This window comes from Microplitis mediator, chromosome 10 (assembly GCF_029852145.1).
Source record: "Microplitis mediator isolate UGA2020A chromosome 10, iyMicMedi2.1, whole genome shotgun sequence".
Lineage (NCBI taxonomy): Eukaryota > Metazoa > Arthropoda > Insecta > Hymenoptera > Braconidae > Microplitis > Microplitis mediator.
The window spans coordinates 7,161,708-7,179,703 of record NC_079978.1 but is presented as its reverse complement, the minus strand read 5'-3'; the positions used below and the strand labels follow the sequence as shown (position 1 = coordinate 7,179,703).

General features: G+C 31.7%; 3 protein-coding genes across 4 annotated transcripts; 1 reads left to right on the top strand and 2 right to left on the bottom strand.

Moving 5' to 3' along the window:
* Positions 1-815: 815 nt before the first annotated feature.
* LOC130675953 (uncharacterized) lies at positions 816-4,544 on the top strand. Its single transcript, XM_057481881.1, has 5 exons — positions 816-1,107; positions 1,659-1,822; positions 2,104-2,267; positions 2,646-2,814; positions 2,906-4,544. Exons 1-5 carry the CDS (start codon positions 1,090-1,092, stop codon positions 3,093-3,095), a joined length of 705 nt encoding a protein of 234 aa, XP_057337864.1. The 5' UTR covers positions 816-1,089; the 3' UTR covers positions 3,096-4,544.
* A 99-nt stretch (positions 4,545-4,643) lies between these two features.
* Positions 4,644-14,273, bottom strand: LOC130675948 (uncharacterized). Its single transcript, XM_057481876.1, has 9 exons — positions 13,888-14,273; positions 8,946-10,801; positions 8,625-8,858; positions 8,127-8,548; positions 7,865-8,036; positions 7,615-7,741; positions 7,372-7,545; positions 7,194-7,276; positions 4,644-6,720 (listed from the first exon to the last, which is right to left on the bottom strand). The coding sequence occupies exons 2-9, from the start codon at positions 10,505-10,507 to the stop codon at positions 6,528-6,530; spliced, it is 2,967 nt and encodes a 988-aa protein (XP_057337859.1). The 5' UTR covers positions 10,508-10,801; positions 13,888-14,273; the 3' UTR covers positions 4,644-6,527.
* Positions 14,274-14,934: 661 nt separating this feature from the next.
* LOC130675950 (beta-catenin-like protein 1) lies at positions 14,935-17,958 on the bottom strand. 2 transcript variants are annotated; one of them, XM_057481879.1, is made up of 7 exons: positions 17,777-17,958; positions 17,266-17,660; positions 16,837-17,168; positions 16,592-16,712; positions 15,991-16,411; positions 15,479-15,662; positions 14,935-15,058 (listed from the first exon to the last, which is right to left on the bottom strand). In XM_057481879.1, exons 1-7 carry the CDS (start codon positions 17,804-17,806, stop codon positions 14,970-14,972), a joined length of 1,572 nt encoding a protein of 523 aa, XP_057337862.1. In that variant the 5' UTR covers positions 17,807-17,958; the 3' UTR covers positions 14,935-14,969. The 2 variants fall into 2 exon arrangements, with proteins under 2 accessions (XP_057337862.1, XP_057337861.1); XM_057481878.1 differs by having other exon boundaries at positions 15,991-16,712.
* Between the last annotated feature and the right edge of the window lie 38 nt (positions 17,959-17,996).

Below are 17,996 nucleotides of genomic sequence, written 5' to 3'. Positions count from 1 at the left end.
TCTTAATTATGAGACATATATAAATAATAATTAATAAATAGTGTATTACACACCTAAGGAGGACAGTAGGACATGCCAACCCACGTGTATAATTGCCTACCCGAGCCGAAAGCGAACTCGCGGATTGGGACGTCCTACCTCCTCCGGTGTGTAAAAAATTTTTCACCAAATTTCGACTTGAAAGTTTAAATGTTTGCCTCTGATTGTGGGAAGAATGGCGCATGCAATAAATTTTATCATTTCCCAAGTAGAACACTTGACTTTGTGACATCTATAGGACATCAGTTTTGAGGCTGTTTTTTGTCCTATTGATAAGACACCAAAATGTTGAGAAAACGATCAAAAATTCATGTCACCGAAAAAATATCTGCTTAAAAGACGACACAAATGATGACAAAAGTAAATAAGTCATCTAAACGATTTTTCAATTGAAATGACTTTGTTGGGACGGAAAAAAGAAGACAAATTTCCTGACTCCTAGGACCAACGTCTGTATGTCTTATTTATATAAAAAAAACCTGAATCTGAGACAAAAAAAAAGTTTGTCTTGTCCTTTTAAAAGTCATCTTTATGACGTCTTAAAGTTGACTGCTGGTTGGGTAGTCTAAGAATAGAAGAAAATATTTTTAAAAAATGTGTGATTTAGTGTAAGGAATTCTTCGGGATGATGCATAGCTCGAGAAGAAAGAAAGAAAGGTAATGTAACTAAACAAGAAGTGATATATCCTGCCAAACTGAAGAGAGTTGATTCCCCTACTATGACTATCCTTTTCCACCTTGATTCTCGTTGGGGTTTTCACTCGCACAGTCGTCGAGAGATAGCAACCACGGTGTTCCTTTACTCACGGCCAATCCTACAGTCAACCTCTGAGCATCCACCTGCACGGACGGAGGTACTCGACCTCACGGTGATATCCGGTGTAGTGACATGAACGGCATTTCGTGACTTCTTAATTATTTTACCGCCTCTAACTTTTTTTTGGCACAATTTTTATTTAATTACTCTTGAAATAAACTATTTTTAAATTATCATTTCATTCAATTTTTATTGACAATTAAACAGACCGGTAATAAAAATTATTTATTACAATGTTTTCATATTTAACGGTGAGTTTATTTTTAATTTTTTTTTTTTTTAAATTTGAATAAAAAATAAATATCTTTATTAAAATATATTGGCTTAGTTGTTGAATAAATATATAAGCAAGTAAAAAAAATATTGAATTTAAAAGTATAAATTTGGGAACTCGAGTGTAAGAATTCAAAGAATGCGGGGGAAAAATAATCGGCGCGGAATTCAAGAGGGTGGGTGGTTTTGTTATTCTCTAATGTATATAAACCCAACGTTATGATTTAAAGATCTTAGTAAGACATTTAATTGATTTATTATTGTATATTTTGTTTGATTTATAACTTTATGAATACGTGTATTTATTTAAAAAATATATTTTTGATAGTATCCCGTTAGAAAGGTGACCCGTTGATTCGAGTCGAGAATCGCCTAGTCGTACCGTTAGTCGTTTTACTTACGGCCATGTGATGTAAAAAAAACAAAATATAAAATAAAAATGAATAGTTAAAGGGGCGGATGATAGCTTGTGAAGGATTAAAATATATGTATAAAGTTTTAAATACTCGAGTTTATATTTATTTTACAGGTGCGGAGTGTGCTCAGGTTTTTCCTATTTGCTCTAGTATGTGGATCTTACACCCACGCAACTAAAAAATGTACTGCGGGAGGATTAGACCTGAAATATGTAAGGGGAGATGCACTGGTCGATTCTACTGATTGTATTGGACCTAATGATGTACCGTATCCATCGTAAGTACACAAGATATACAATTATAGATTACTAGAGTTTTTAAATTTATAATAATAACGATAACGATAATAATAATAGTAGTAGTACCCGCATATATTTTATCTCATAGTTGTAAGTTTATTTTACTTTAAAAAACTTGCTTTCATTCTTCCTCTATTGTGTGCGGTGTTGAATAAAAAAAAATTCCATTTAAAAAATTGTGGTTGTCAATAGTAAAACTTGAGTGTTTATTTAGTACACAAAGTTTTTATACGGCAATAAAAAGTAAATAAAATTACAGAGCGGCAATAGAAAAAAGTTTGAAGACTTCGTGGGGAGGAAACAGCCGAACCGGAAGGGCATATCATCAAAACCGAGTTGTAGATCCTGAGCTGACTAGACAAAAGCTCTTACACAATTACAAACTATCTCACGGTGATTACACCGTGTCCAGTGTGCGGAACGGTAAGTAAAGTAATGTAAAGTCGATGAGCTAAGATGACTCTGCTTCTGCTTGTATATAACGGTATTGCCAAATAACCAAGTGATGTTTGCAAAGATCGTATGTATCAGCTCACTACATTCAATACAAAACACAAGTATTATATACCAGCAATACAGTTATTAACTCGAATCCTCCAGTCGTTCAGCAGCATAACGGGATGTATAACTTGATGCTGGCTTCTGTATTACCCATGAGTTTGCAAACCTGACAGCCATATGAAATATGACACTAAATTACGCAATACACTTTATTAAATACATCATATTTACTAGCAGACATTGGGATTTTAGTAGTTAAGTAGTCGTAAACATGAGGAACAATGGGAATTATTTTTACAGGTCGGAGTTTCAGTTCAAAAGAAACATGCGGATCACCAGGTCGGCTTTGTAAAACCCGCTACAACACGACAGCACCTATGTACGGGGTCAGTCTCACCAGCGGACAACCAGTTACCATTGTACAAAAATTTCCCGACCTACTGCAGCAAGTTGTCTTCGAGGTTTGCGAGTGAGTGTTCGCTTATTGCTCACGTTCCACTTTATTGTAATTCAAAAAAGGAGGATAGAAACTCTTATCATTAATTTAAATTTGCTTATAGATCCAAGGAATGCGACGTAGTACACGGTGAATGTACTCAAACTTATGTCCCATATTTATTCTTGGTGATACCGCTTGGCCCGGTGACACTCACGGGTCAGGATTACGTTCTTGTCGAAAGTGGTTGCGTGTGTAAGCCCAGAAGTTCATTGACTGGAAATTCTGAAGCACCCTTAGTACCTAACTTGTAATATATTTATTAATTGTTATTATTATTATTATTATTAATAAATAATAATAATAATTATTATAAATATATTTATTTATAATTATAAATTATTTAAAGAAAAATGATAAATGTGGCAAAGGATATTGACGATATCGTCGCCTTTCTGTGAAAGGGGCACTTTCGTTTTGGACTAAGGCTGTTTGACTCTCTTTTTCTCTTCTTCCCTTATATTACTATACATTGAGATACTTGTTTATGGTCTGATCTAAATGTCTCTGTTACTCTCTCACGATAATGTTGTTGATGATGGTGATGATAGCCAAGCGCGGTTCTTGACCCAAACAATCTTCACGAGGAGGATCACCGACGCGCATTTCCCACGCTCAATTCACTGCTTTATGAATTGCTTTGTATTATTACTTGTAACGGTCCAACCGTGGAAATTGCAGCGTTAATTTTCAACAATATAGAAAAATAATAACATAAGACCATGGGAAGGGCAGAAAAAGAGAGCTATCAACAATTTATTTTTATTTGGACTAGATGTATTCTAGTAAATTCTTAAACGAGATCACATGAATTTTTGTACGTGAAAAAAATTAGCAGAGGATAAAAATAAAAATAAAACGAAAAGAAAAGGAATGTATGATGAATACAATTTGAATTCATTGAATATGAAAATGTTAAATGTATAATAAAAATAAATAACAAGACTGCGATGTGTAAGAATTGAATTGTGTCAATAGTATGGACTGAGAATCACGAAGTCAGGTCGCATGTACGCTACTGGCCCGCTTATTTCAAAACCGGATAGCTGATGAGAATGTGGAGGGATTGTTCCTCTGATTTTATGACGATGCCGCGCCTGCAACCATCCCGATAACGCTTGAGGCTTAAGGAGATTTAAAAAGTAAGGGCAAGAGGGACAAAAAAAAAACGAACTTAAACGAATGATCCCTTACTCAAACTACTTGCATATAAGCCTGACTAGGTAATATATGACTGGACATGTGTCTCTGCATAGATTTCTTGTATAAGCCTCGACTTAATACATCGTACTATGAATTCCAATGAATGTAATCAACCGTTACTTTGCTACGGGATCGTTCACCTTGACTTACGCATCAATGCGATTCTGTGAATCATCTGGAGAACGTGACATTGAAACAATTATTAATATTAATAATTTAAAGCTCATTAATATATATGTAGTACACACACAACACACTCACACTTGATCTATAAATATAACTCATACGCATATAAATGATCCTGAAATTAACAGACAATTAAAAATTTTCGGATTTTTTTTTCAACAAATCAATGGCAAAAAAAAAAAAAAATAAAAATATGCACACGTAGAAAATTTTAAAAATCATAAGTGCATTTTTTTCGAATTTTTCTTTTTTTTTAAATTTAAAAAAATCCAAAAATTATTAAACGTCGGCTAACTTCAGTATCATAAATATAAAATAAATTGTTGTTGTATTAATTAAATAGTTATCTAATTAAACTCAAAAGATATTATTTTGTATTAATATTAATTAATAGATATATTAATTTTTTTTTGTAAGTATATTTATTGTATTGTTGCAAAAACATTGATTTATCTTTTTGCGATTTATTTATAATTAAACAAATTGTGCTGGCGTGTTAAATTTTAAATCGCAATCATTTATCATTTTGCACATTTTAAATATAATGATGATAATAATAATTATTATTAATTAATAATTAATGATAATTAATAGCTTAAATTATAATTTTAAATACATTACATGAGTACTTTATCAAGACCTCATACAATTTATTTATCGGATTTGTTTTTTTTCTAATGTTTTTTTTTTTTTTTTATTTTCTTTTTTTAATTAATATAATTAATAAGCGATATTTTGTTATTGAAACGTTCAGGGATCATTAATAAAATACTATTTCGTACAAAAATGTAGTTATGATATTATTGATATAAATATAATTTGATATATTCACCTAAAATTTTTATCAACATCAAAAGTAGTTATCGATTTATTATTATTTTATTTGAGAATTACTTTAATCAATAGCGGCTATAATTTATTGCAATAAATCATGGACTGAATTTATTATTGTTTTTATCTTCAATCTTATTTTTTTTATACATCAAGAAAATATATATAAATAAATAAACATAGTACAAATATTTAATTAATCTAATATTAAATATATATTCAACGGGATATAAAGTTACCGGCAAGTTAATTTTTTAATAATAATTATATATAAAATTAATAATTGATATATAAAATAAAGATGAAAAAAAAACTTGCCGATGTCGCACCTAAAAATGTCTGAACAATAATAAATCTATGGATACTTTATAATAATAATAATAATTAATGAGTACATATCAATAACAATATTGAAATACAATAAAATGCAACAATTAAACATTCGCGATTAGGCGCGCGATCGCAAGTATACGAGTCCAATGACTTACATATATTTATTTATATAATAGTAATCAATAATAATTAATTAATTAAAAAAAAAAAGTGATAACAAGCCTCGTGTTTACATATTAGCTCTATAATTACATCTTTGGAAAGATAATAAAACGCGATTATACTATAGAATATAACTGGCTGTTGATTAAAAATATCAACGACAAATTGGAACCACAGATTTACTTTTTTGAGCTGCCATTGCAGTTTTAACGAATAATAAAAAAAAAAAGAATATATATATGTATATATTGATTCCATAATTTACGTGTACTAGCACGCATTAGACTAGAATAGCGTTGTTTACTGATAATAATTATGCCGATAAAATATTTATCGGTGATGACTAATTCGTAAAAAAAACAAATAAAAACAAATGTTAAATTTTTTTTCTCATCAAAAACAACAGTACGATGACAAAACTATCAATTAAACAAATATATGAATAATAGTAGTAATGTATTGATTAATAAAACAGATAAATAATTATCTGTAGTTTGTTTACATGGATCCTATAGTATTTAACAAGTACAAATGACAGTATGTACTAATGTATGATGATGTGTATATATATTTATATATATTATAAGATGATGTTCATATTATTCGCGTCGATTATTTAATTAATATAAACTGAAAAATTTTTGCACCACTCGAGGCACGTAAATGATTACTAATTATCGATCTTCTATAAAATTAATTAAACGTACTCGTTAATTCTTAAATATATATTAAAAACGTAATATAATTAATAACTAATGACAAAATTTGAAACAACTCGATTTACTATTTACAAAACAAACTTAATAAACCGTATGGGTTTATGGATAGAAATAAAATAGTTCATGGCACTTAGATATAAATGATTATAATAATTTTTAAATAATTATATCATTAAATCGGCCTGAAATAATGGCACAATTTTTATGATACCATTTTTTTTCTTTTTTTTACTGTTATCATTATACCGTATATCAGTTGTCACTCTCAGCGTAATCATCGCTATCTCCGCTGTCGTAATTTTGATTTTTCGAATCACGACGAGTTTCACCGGTATCTTGATAACTCTTTGTATTACAATCACGTTTCTTATTTCGGTCATTTGACTCTTCTGGCAATGTATTTATAGTTGTAAAACCATCTTCATCCATTCCGTTATCATACATCCTGCAATTTATTATGTTTAAAAAATTATTAAAATATTTTATATTTTATATAAATATAATAATTAGGAGTGTGCGAATAGTTCAAACTTACGAATTATTCGTATTGAATCGAAACAAACTATTCGATTCGAACTTTCGAATAATTTGAATTTTTATGATTATTCGAAAATTTACGAATAATTCTAAATTTTTTTTTCAACGACTTAAAATTGTAATAGATTTTTTATTAATTCAAATTTTTGTCCGAAGTAAATGGAGCTTAGACACGAATCTTCGAAAAAATTATTTTTGGTTACTTTGAAAATTAAGCTCTCTATTGAATAGAAATTTTATATTTGAAAGCTGATCAGAATTTTCGAGATTTGAATCGAGTAATTTTAAAAGTTACAAATAATTCAAAAATTTTTGAATAATTTAAAAATTGATGAATGATTCGAACTCGATTCGCACAGTTTTAATAATAACATTATTTACATTTGATCACTTTGTTCATTTCCGCTTTCTTCAGCAACCAATAACTCATACTCATCAGCAGCAAATCGATCCCAATCTGAGAGCTAGAGGCAACAAAAATGATAAATGATTTAGATAAGAAGTAACTCAAAAGATATTGATTTTTATTTTTGTTTGGTCATCATATTAATATTCTTACTTCGTGGCCTTCAGAGTCATGATCTCTAGTTGAAGCAAAAGGATCTCGTTGTTCATGATCAAGATATTTTTCAAGATTAAAGAATGTATCAAAAAATATCGAAGTCATTTTACATTTCTTCAAATCACTCAACGAAATTTTTCCTGGAATTTTCGGTTTAATCATATCTAGCATCTGAAATATTAAAAATATTTTAAGCATTGCGTCACCAATAAACAGGTACATAATTATTTAAGAAATTACCTGGCAAAGACAGTCTTCAAATGGTAGAGTTTCCAATCCAATGGCCTCCATCCGATGTAATTGTTCTTCGTAGAAATACTCAAGTTCATACATAGACAGGTAACCATCGCCATCCAGATCCATGCATCTATAAATTAAAAAAAAAAATAAAATAATACAATATTTTCCATATCAGTCTTATTCGCTCTATTTATTTTTATTTAAATCTATTAATTGAATTAAAGTAAACCAAAAAAATATAAATAAATACCTAAACCAATATTCAATAGCAGTGGGATAATTTTTATCCTCTTCACTAAGTAGAAACCATACAAACTCAGTATAACTCATTTTTTCTTCTTGCAAACGTACTTCACCACTTTTACCCCTACCTCTTGTTACAGCACCGCTGAATATTCTTTCTATCAGTCTCGTTGATAATGCTGAATAAAAAATAAATAAATATAAATAGCAATAGGATATTCAGATAATATCTACTACAATTATAATAATAAACCACGATGTAATCTTACCATGATCATTGTGCCGAGTTAAGTCCATTTTGTTGATAAATAAATCATGGTCACGATCAAGTTCCCAGAATTTGCAATATATAACGTAAAAGTGTTCGTAGCTGAAGTAGGACGTCACCTGGTTTATATCTTCTTCGTGTTCTAGAATACCAATAACAGCCAACAAGTTGCTACGTCGTAATTCCGTAACGGATATTTTACCGCTCCAGCTACGATTTACACAGTAAAATATTCTAGCAATTACAGTGTGGACGTAACGAGAATGAAATTCCGTAGCTTCTTTAAGGAAAGTTAATCCTGGATGAGTATCAACAACATCTTGTACCATAGCAACAAGATCTTCTGGTAGTATGTAATTTCTCAGACCACGTGTAGTTATTCTTATAAATTTACTGGCTGGATCGTGGTACGATTTATTAATTCTACAAATTTATTAAGTATCCAATTAATGTAAGTAGCATTTAAAAATGTTATGAGTAATGAAAAAAAAATTCTTACTCTTCCCAAAATTCAATAAAACCATTCATTTCAATACAAGTCGTTGCATCGCCACCTGCAGCTAAGAAAAGCGGAACCTTCCAGTAAAGTGGCAGCTCACAAGCTTTTGTAATAATGTGAAATTGTGAGCGTGAAGCACGATGTCCCGGGAGACTCTCGAAGGCTTTACTTATTTTTGCAATCGTTGCCTCCAGTTGTGTAGGCGGAGTAGGCTTACCACCGGGGAAATAAAATCTGCATGGAAGTAAATATTGGATTACATTTATTGCATAACTCATATCACGAGAAATACAAAAGGTAGATAAATAAATAAAAAATTACCTGGGTATACGGACGTTTTTATTGGCTTTGACATGCCGTTGTAAAGTTGTATGAGGCGGCAAGGCCCTTGATTGCTGTTGTTGTATTCTCTCACGTACGTAAGAAGACTGTGGCTTGCCGTCATTATTGGAATTAAATCTCGATGATGGACCTCCAGGTTGTCGTGGGCCACGTTTGTCGAGTAAAAGTTCACTCGGGCATTTTTCAAAAATCAATACTCTCTCTGCGACGGATCCTCGGGTAAGAAAAGGTCTTACTGGATTGGCATTGTTTCCCGCTGAGCTTGAAGAGTCCGTAGCAGCAGCGGCAGCTGCAGCAGCACGTATATGTTGTTTTTGTTGGTTCGTGAGTTCAGGATGTGGTACTTGATCAATCCTAGGTCTCGGTGACGTGATCCGAGGACCCCATTTAGATGCCACTATTTGAACTTGACGTTCCTCTTTTACCTCCTGCTGTTTTTGCTGTGGTTGCTGCTGTTGTTGTCGTTGCTGATGCTGCTGCAATTGATGCTTCTCAAGTTTTTCTACTACGGTACTCGCGCTTTTACGTTCTTCAATTTTTTTCGCCTGTTGAATCTGCTGGATAAATTGCGACGTACGCTCAAGTACAACGCCATTTGTCACGAGTTTGGGTTTTTCTTTTTTAATAGCGGGTTTTTGTCGCACAGGAACTGGCGAACTTCCATCCTCATCAATAACAACGCCTGTCTTGAGAGCATTAATAAGTCTCTCTTCTTCACGCGCAACTTCATCAAGATACGAGGAAGCTACGTTAGCTTTGGAGGCATTGACCCGAGCCACTACGGAAGAGTCGGTAAACAATTTATTTTTAAGAGGCCAGGTCGTCAAACCTGAACTTTGATTCGGCCTAGACAATTCTCCGGCGGCTGTATTAGTGGGCGTTGTTGTATTTAGTAAAACACTTAGCGGACGTTTTGGCTGGGTTGTTGTACCATTTCCAGGCAAGTCTGCCGGCAGTATAGTTTCGATAGTCTCGCCAAGCGACGATGGTGATGCCAACGGCGACGACAAAGACGACTTGGTAGCTATTTTCGGTCTTGTCTGTTGCTGTTGCTGCTGCTGCTGCTGTTGATGCCGAATATTTGTTACGTTAGCAGCAGAACTACGTTCAAATCTTTCCAGAGCAGATTGTATGGAAGACGGTAGATTTTTAGTTATATATGATGATGTACGTTGTTGCCGTGCCTTGTCCTCGACGACAAAATTATTAACCAGTTTCTCCAGAGTGTTATTATTATCCAATCTAGGTGGTGGCGGACTGTATGATTGTCCGGCACCACCTACTTTAAGAATATTCTCCAGTTGAATTCCTCGTGAATTTGGTGACAATGTAGGTGTCAACGCACTATCAAACTCGTCTGCGGCAGTTGCGTTATTATGACAATTAAATATCTCTGCGGGCGCTAGTCCACGACTCTTCCACGACTGATAAATCGCCTCTGCGTGATCACTTATCTGTTTAGCGATTGCTGCAATGTCTTCTTCACCCGAGGACTCGCCCGGAAACTTTTGTCTCAATTCATGCTTGGCTGTTGCAGCCATTCTTTTATTTACTTTATCAATTAGTCTCGATTTTGAGCAGCAGTACGCTCTCTAAGCCGATACGGAGTTGCAGTAGCGAGTAACTGGCATACTCGCCAGTCACTCCACGACGAGGACGACGACAGCGTAAGCAACAACAATGACGCGTTCATTGTCTGTTTCATTTATTGTTGTTATTATTTTTTTCTTATTTTTTGCTCTGCTTAAACAGCGCGCAGCTGTCCCGCTCTTTGCCGTCTATCTAAGTACCATCGTTTCTGGACCTCTAAGCTCTTTCCACATACATCATATTATCTGAAACATACAATAATACCATATTTTAACTGATGTATACTCCATTACCTTACATCAACGCAATCCCCCCTTGCCGCACCTCATATCTATGGCCTCGCCTCAACTTTAACTACATATATATATACACTAATACTAAATATACGTAGTAAGAGAGCCTATATACTAGTTAAAAATAGTTCTCTCGACTATTCGTTTAAGCACCGTGTGAACCAGCAGATAAAATACTGCAGTTGCAAGTCACTCGGTTTTTATTGTTGTTGTTATTATTAACATTATATAGATATATATACATATAATATGGATTTACGTATATCATCAACTTAGTACCTAGTGGTACTACTTGTTTTCGTCAATAAAATTTTCCCTCTCGGTTATTTATTATATTTATATCTATAACTATATCTATAATATATTTGTGTAGACATAAAATTGATAGTTGGCTAAATTATCATTCATGTTCACGTGATATCTGACTCTTCTCTTCTTTTTCCGTGTTGTTAAAGAAGTATACACAACTACTTGGTTAAATCCAAGAGGAAACTCGTGTCCGGGCCAAATTTATTTCTGGACGACACTCGTCTTTCGTTCCTTCTTTCTTTCTTGCTTTCTTTAGTTTCTTCTTTCTTTCCGTATTGCTCTTTTTATTTTTATTCCAAACTTTTTTTTTTAATTTTATTTTATGTACCACGTGTACGTCAACAAACTAACGATAGTCAGACATTCAGTAGGCAGACATATATCTATTAAAAATAATTTATATGTCATAGAGTAAGTAAGTAACAAAACTCATTGATATTCTCAGTGGCAAGATGGATTTTCGCAAGCTAACTAACGTGGGCTTGTATATAAAGGAACATTTTATACTGGATAAATGTAAAATATATACATTTATATGTCTTTTCATGTATATTATATATTACGAAATACTTAATTAATATTAATAATATTTACCGTGGGTCAACGCTATTTGCAATACAGTTAACGTGGGAAAAAGAAAAAGGTAGAAAGTTAAATTGATTACCATGTTCGTTACGTACTCTTTGTTTTCTTTTTAATACTTAAGTTTAAAAAATTTTCTTCATTTTCCTTTCCTTTTCTTCTCATTACTGCATAAATATTGTTACTATTTATATTAACGTTGTTTTTTATTTGTCGTGAAAGGGATATTTATTATGCTTAGATGGTAAAAAACCTCGAGAGTGAATTCCCTTTCTTCATATATACTTCCACCGTTATGATCACGTATAATCAAGAAAACAACTCGGCAAACTCCGTGTATCGCCGCTCGTTTTCGAGCCTCCTGTCTAAGAATAAAACTACGTGCCGCCGTATTTGGCAATCCACGATACGACAGAGTGCCACAGAGTAAACCAAGAGTCACGTCGTCGTCTTCATAGTCGTCGTCGTCGTCATCATCATACAGTAGTCATTCACTCTTCTCTATGTCTATATCTATATTTTTTATGTCTTCTATAACTCTATATGTTTATGCCGATGTCTATGTCTCTATAAGATCTATACTAATAATATATTATTGTTAACTGACCGTAGCTCGACCGACTGACAATTGACATATCTAGCGTGGGCTGATACACACAACAAAGAATATAATATGCGATAGAATAATATAGTAATACTGATATGGGATAGTATGGTATGGATTACAAGAGTAACACCATCAGACTTGTAGCAGCATTGATCAACGTGTTGAGGGAGTGGCTCTACTCGGGCATCGATCGACTGTCATTTAATGCCATTTAACGTTTTAGTTTCTCCTTACTCAACTTTTATTTATCTAAAAAAAAAAATAAAATTTTATCTGTCCTTAATACAATAATGATAAATTTAAAATATATCGTAAAAAATAAAATGAATGGGCGGAGAGACCATATACTGTTGGATCAATACTCCTAGATGCATTGCTGATGAGATGCTAAGGCCAAGGCAACCAGAAGCTCCTTGTTTATTCATAACAATCTCCTCCAAGGCTTTTTACCTCTGCCTCTACCTTTTTACCTTTTCTTTTCTTACTTAATATTATGTATGTCTTGTTTCTCATTTAAATTATTGCTAAACTTGCTGAGATTTAAAGACATTTAATTTTGTTAAAGACTGCTCTTGTATGTACTTATAATAAACATCACAATAAATGAGACTCGACAGCCTCAACCTCACGTTTTCATTGAAGAATTATAAAAAAGGTATAAAAGGATGTCATTTGCCATATAAACGAGAAAGTGAGAGCTTATTTTCTCGACGAGTTACTTTATGTGTGTGCGTTATTTTATTTTTATTGTATTAATATATACTAATACTGTATGGGTATTTATATATATGTACATACATATTCTTGTTGCTAAAAAATTACAGTATATAAACGACGAGTGAAACGGAGCTTGCCGAGCTTTTCCGTCAAACGACGAGAGAACCCATTACATTACATTGGAACATTGGAATCTTGCCAATTTTATTATCTCTCTTTTCTTGTTGGTATCTCGCAAATAGTTTCGATGTTCTATCGGTTTCTACAGTTAAATTATATCTATATAAATAATTTATCAACATTATTTATTATTTTATTTTGTTATTTAGACTCTTATTTTGTCATCGCTAAATAGGACAGAATAAAGTATAGGTGTAGTAGAAAGATGATGATGATGATGATGATGATAATGATGACGATATTGATGTTGTTTTTTGTTAAATAATTATGATGATGACGGCGATAAATTTAAAAATCTTACGTTATAAGTAATTGGATGTTGATGAATATGTATTTAAGTTGTACATGTATAAATGTTAATGATCCGAAACCAGTTTATAATGATTATTAAACTAGAACTAGTTTTATATAGTTATAGGTAAGTATATAAGAACGGACAAGATATTCTAAGGCTCCTGCAAAAAAATCGATCGCACACAATTCACCTTTTAATCTTGAGATGTTTAAAGACAGATGTAAAAGTCTAGACAAATTTTATTAAAATACTGAAATTGGTAAATAATTAATTGAATAAAATAATTAATGAAAAATAAATGTTTCGTTTACGTGATAAAAAAATTCATTAAATTTAATGTAAACTTACCAATTAATTTAAATAAATTCGATTACGATGAATTTACAGCAGCAAACCCAACAAATAAAATGAATTGTGTCACTATTTACTTCAATGATTAAATAATTTAAATCACAAATGAGTTTGTAGTTGATAAAAAAAATGTTCCATGAAGAAATTTATTTAAAACTAATTTGGTTTAAATAAATGAATTATTATGACACTAGAGTATGTTGATTATGCACAAATTAAATAAATAAATATTTATAGAGTTATGTAAACAAAAAAATAAGTTTAAAAATTAACAGGAAATAGAGTTGATTAGATTATGAATTTATAAACGTAACGTGTAATATAACAAAGTCTCTACAAACGACACTGGTAAACTGGTAAACTGAGAAAACTGCTAATGGTTGCGAAGCGCGAAGCCGTTTCTCTCGCTCTCGCACGTAAAAGAGAATTGAGGGGAGAATCGAGACGACCTAAAGCTACGACTCATTGGCTTACGAAATTCAAGCTTTCCTATTGGTTTGAAAATTTCCCGGTTCTTTATTTAAAAAATAATGAGTGTGAATGTAGCAGTTATGATACGATTTTTAAATTTGAATTAAATAAATAAATAAATTAAAATTATGAAATTTAAAAAAATGCGCGTACGGATTTGACATTTATCTACACATGCATTTTTTTATTTTTACTCCACTGACATTTTATTCATTTATTATAAAATTTATAAAATGGACAATTGTCTGCTACATTCACACTCATTAAAAAATATGATACTGCAATTAGCCAACATCTAATAATTTTGGATTTTTTTTAAAACGATAAATTATAAAAATAAAATTATTTCAAAAAATTGCATTTATAGTTTTTTAAATTTTCTGCATGTGCATATTTTTATTTTTATTTTTTTTCTGGAAATTGAGATGTTGAAAAAAAAATCCTAAAATTATTAATTGTCCGCAAACTTCAGCTTCGTTAAAAAATGTATACAATCCATTTGTTTTTTTTTTTTTTTCCATTCGAAATTTTAATTAAATAAACATAATTAGCTTTTTTTTATTGTATTGTTTATTAAAAAAAAGGAGGAAGAAAAAAAAATTTATAATTTAAAATTTATCAATTAATTGTAGAATTCTCTGTTGTTCAGCTTCTCTCCACTCTGCATCTCCTGCTTCTCCAAGATTTCCTGCGTACTCTGTAAAATAAATAAAAATAATTTATATTATTAAGTAGATCTAGAGAATTTTTTTCAAGTCAAATCTCCCTAGCTAAATGATTAAATTTCGTATCATTGGAAAAATCTAGACTTAAATTGATGCGTTTTCATAATTGCAACTCTTTTCACACGATCTACCGATCAGTAAGATGTGACCCCCCTATCAGCCAGGCCCCCTTTATCGGCTACTTAGTCGAAAAATCGGTATATTTCCATAATAAGTACGGATTCATGCGTGAATAGTTTAAAAAAATAGTGAAATTGCATTAAAAGATGATCGTTTGTTTGTTTATTTTTTATCACGCGGGGACTGCAAACCATTAGTAATAATACTTATAGTATACGGGCGGTTGCAAAAGATTGAAAATTGTTTTTATTAATTAATTGATAAGTAAATACCTCTCATGATATGCCTGATTGTTTTAAGTGATGCTCGTCGTTGAGATAATATTCGTGTCACACGCTGTTTAACTGCTGGTGGACAACCAGCACATGCCTCTAGTAGTACGTAATCCACTAATTGTAATGTAAATAATCCACCGTCTAGTCTTTTTATATAAGATTCTTCTTCATCGTCGTCTTCCTAAATTAATTATTTTATTAATTAATGTTAATAAAGAAATATAATCATTTATTTATTATTGCACTATAAAAAATTGGGAGTGATTACGGATTTTATTTGAATCTGAATTCGGAGGTCCGGAGTTTTTTAAAAAATCACTCCGCATAAGGAGTAGATAGGAAGTCTGTCTTTTAAGCGGAGTGATTTCAGAGGGATCTGGATTTTATTTCAATCCACATTAACTCCGATTCCGAGTTTTAATATTAAAATAAACTCCCCTCATCCTCTCCGCATTCACTTCGGATGTAATCCGTATTCACTCCGCAAATTTTTTAGTGTGAAAACTTACTTTAGCATTATTTTCAATTTCCTCAACTTTTTCAAGATACTTGAAATGCAACTCCATTAAACGATCAACTTTTTCGAAATCATTCTCAGTAAATTTACTAAGTAATCTCTGACGTTGTTGACCTTTACAATTTCTTAACATACTAGCAATTATAGAAACAACATGTTCTTCATGCTCTTCAGCAGTGAAAACTTTTTTACGATTTTTCGACGGTGTTTTCATGAACAATGGAAATATTGTACGAAGTCCAAGTATGTCTACAAATTTAGTACAATTGTCTTTACCATCTGGTCCATTCATCGCGTGATCTAGTACTTTTAGTGATCCATTACGTGACAATTTTTTTTCCCTCAACATTAAATTCATCAGCTGTAAACCTTCACCACGTAAAAATCTGTCTCTGTTAACAGTTTCCATTAAACTGCAACACAAAACGTTGAATAAATTCTCCATCATTTCTTGTTCTTCGGTTGTTTGAGGGTCATGACGTTTATAGTAAGCCAATTGTTGTAACAAAACATCAATGCCATCAAGATCACCTAATAATAAATTATTCTCTGAACTTTGTTGCAATAATATTGATAATAATTCACTGGCATACAATTTATTAGTATCAAATGGTAGTTTGGCTTTGAGACGACGTAGTAACCATTGCAACAGTCCTTGTTTGCCAGCATCGACACACAATTCTGGCCTAAATTCCAATAGATTTTCAAAAATAGCTGCAAGGATATTTTTCTATTAATATTCTATCACTAATAAAATTCATACATATTATTACTACATCACAAAAATTAGCCAACAAACTAACAGACAAACAAGTAAATAAATAAATGTCATTGGTACCTAAAGTATTAAACACGCCGTCACTCTCTTCTTTAACAGTTTCATCAAGTCTATCAAGATTTTGTACCAACAATGCCGAAACTTGTTGATCTAGAAGAGCATCAATCAACGCATCAGCTCCATCTTGACTCTCATGTAATATATCCACGTCTGTTAACTCTTGCAAAAGGTCAACGACCCCTACCGCGATGTCTGTATTTTCATGAGACAATAATTCAAGTAGTGAAGGTATTGCTCTCAGTTCAACCATCAATGGATACAATTCTGGATTTGTCGCAACTACATGAAGTTCTTGAAGTGTCTCGTGTAATTCTACTTCCGATTCCATAAATCTAAAAATAGAAGTCAAGTTAAATATTTTTATTACAAAATAATAGATGCAAATTAATGTATTATTCTTATTATTATTAAATATAAATCATAAATTACTTTTCCGGCTGATCAGGAAATTTAACTCTCATCTCCTGATTTCTAAAAGCGCGTTTTTCAAATAACAAAACCATGCGCTTGAGATTAGCTTCGTCAAGAGCTTCAACTTCTGGAGTGTCTGCCTCCACAAGTTTTAAAATTTCAGCTTTTTGTTTATCTGTCAACTCAGGCTCAACGATATCATTGGCAGTTGACTCTGATCCTGTTCGTGATGATGAATTACGAGTCGGCGTAGGAGGTTCAGGTTGACTTCTTACAGGAGTTAATTCTACTTCTCTAGTATAACTTTGTCGTGGATGATACGGAGTTTTATTTATTTTTTTCTTCTTTCCATTATCCCAGTCATCGTCATCGTCATTATCGTCGGCATGTGTACGTTTTGTTGTTGACGGAGGCTGTTAATTGTAAAAAAAAAAATTAATATCAATAATTTACACTGATAATTACTACATTGAGGTTAAACTTCTCGACGTTTGGTTTTAAAATTTAAAAGTAATAATTATATACTTACTTTGTATGATAATAATTCACCTACATCCATTTTATAAACAATTAGTTGTTTAATTATTAATATATTATACAAAAATTGATTAGTTTTTACAAAAAGTATTTGTTCAAATGTAACAGTACATATTTTTAAATGTAATGAATTACAGTAACGAATAAATATATGTACCTATATGTATACTTTACTTTCAACCAGCTGTTTTTTGAGCTTTCATGAAATTCCT

Excerpts from the sequence above, each read along its gene's own strand:
- LOC130675953 (XM_057481881.1), top strand. Across the intron at positions 1,823-2,103 it reads AATGATGTACCGTATCCATC|AGCGGCAATAGAAAAAAGTT; the intron begins GTAAGTACACAA and ends ATAAAATTACAG. Across the intron at positions 2,268-2,645 it reads CGTGTCCAGTGTGCGGAACG|GTCGGAGTTTCAGTTCAAAA; the intron begins GTAAGTAAAGTA and ends TTATTTTTACAG.
- LOC130675948 (XM_057481876.1), bottom strand. The coding sequence starts at position 10,507 with ATGGCTGCAACAGCCAAGCATGAATTGAGACAAAAGTTTCCGGGCGAG. Across the intron at positions 8,859-8,945 it reads AAAAACGTCCGTATACCCAG|ATTTTATTTCCCCGGTGGTA; the intron begins GTAATTTTTTAT and ends ACTTCCATGCAG. Across the intron at positions 8,549-8,624 it reads TTTATTGAATTTTGGGAAGA|AATTAATAAATCGTACCACG; the intron begins GTAAGAATTTTT and ends ATAAATTTGTAG.
- LOC130675950 (XM_057481878.1), bottom strand. The coding sequence starts at position 17,806 with ATGGATGTAGGTGAATTATTATCATACAAA. Across the intron at positions 16,713-16,836 it reads CGGCGTGTTTAATACTTTAG|CTATTTTTGAAAATCTATTG; the intron begins GTACCAATGACA and ends ATATCCTTGCAG. Across the intron at positions 15,059-15,478 it reads AATCAGGCATATCATGAGAG|AGTACGCAGGAAATCTTGGA; the intron begins GTATTTACTTAT and ends TTTATTTTACAG.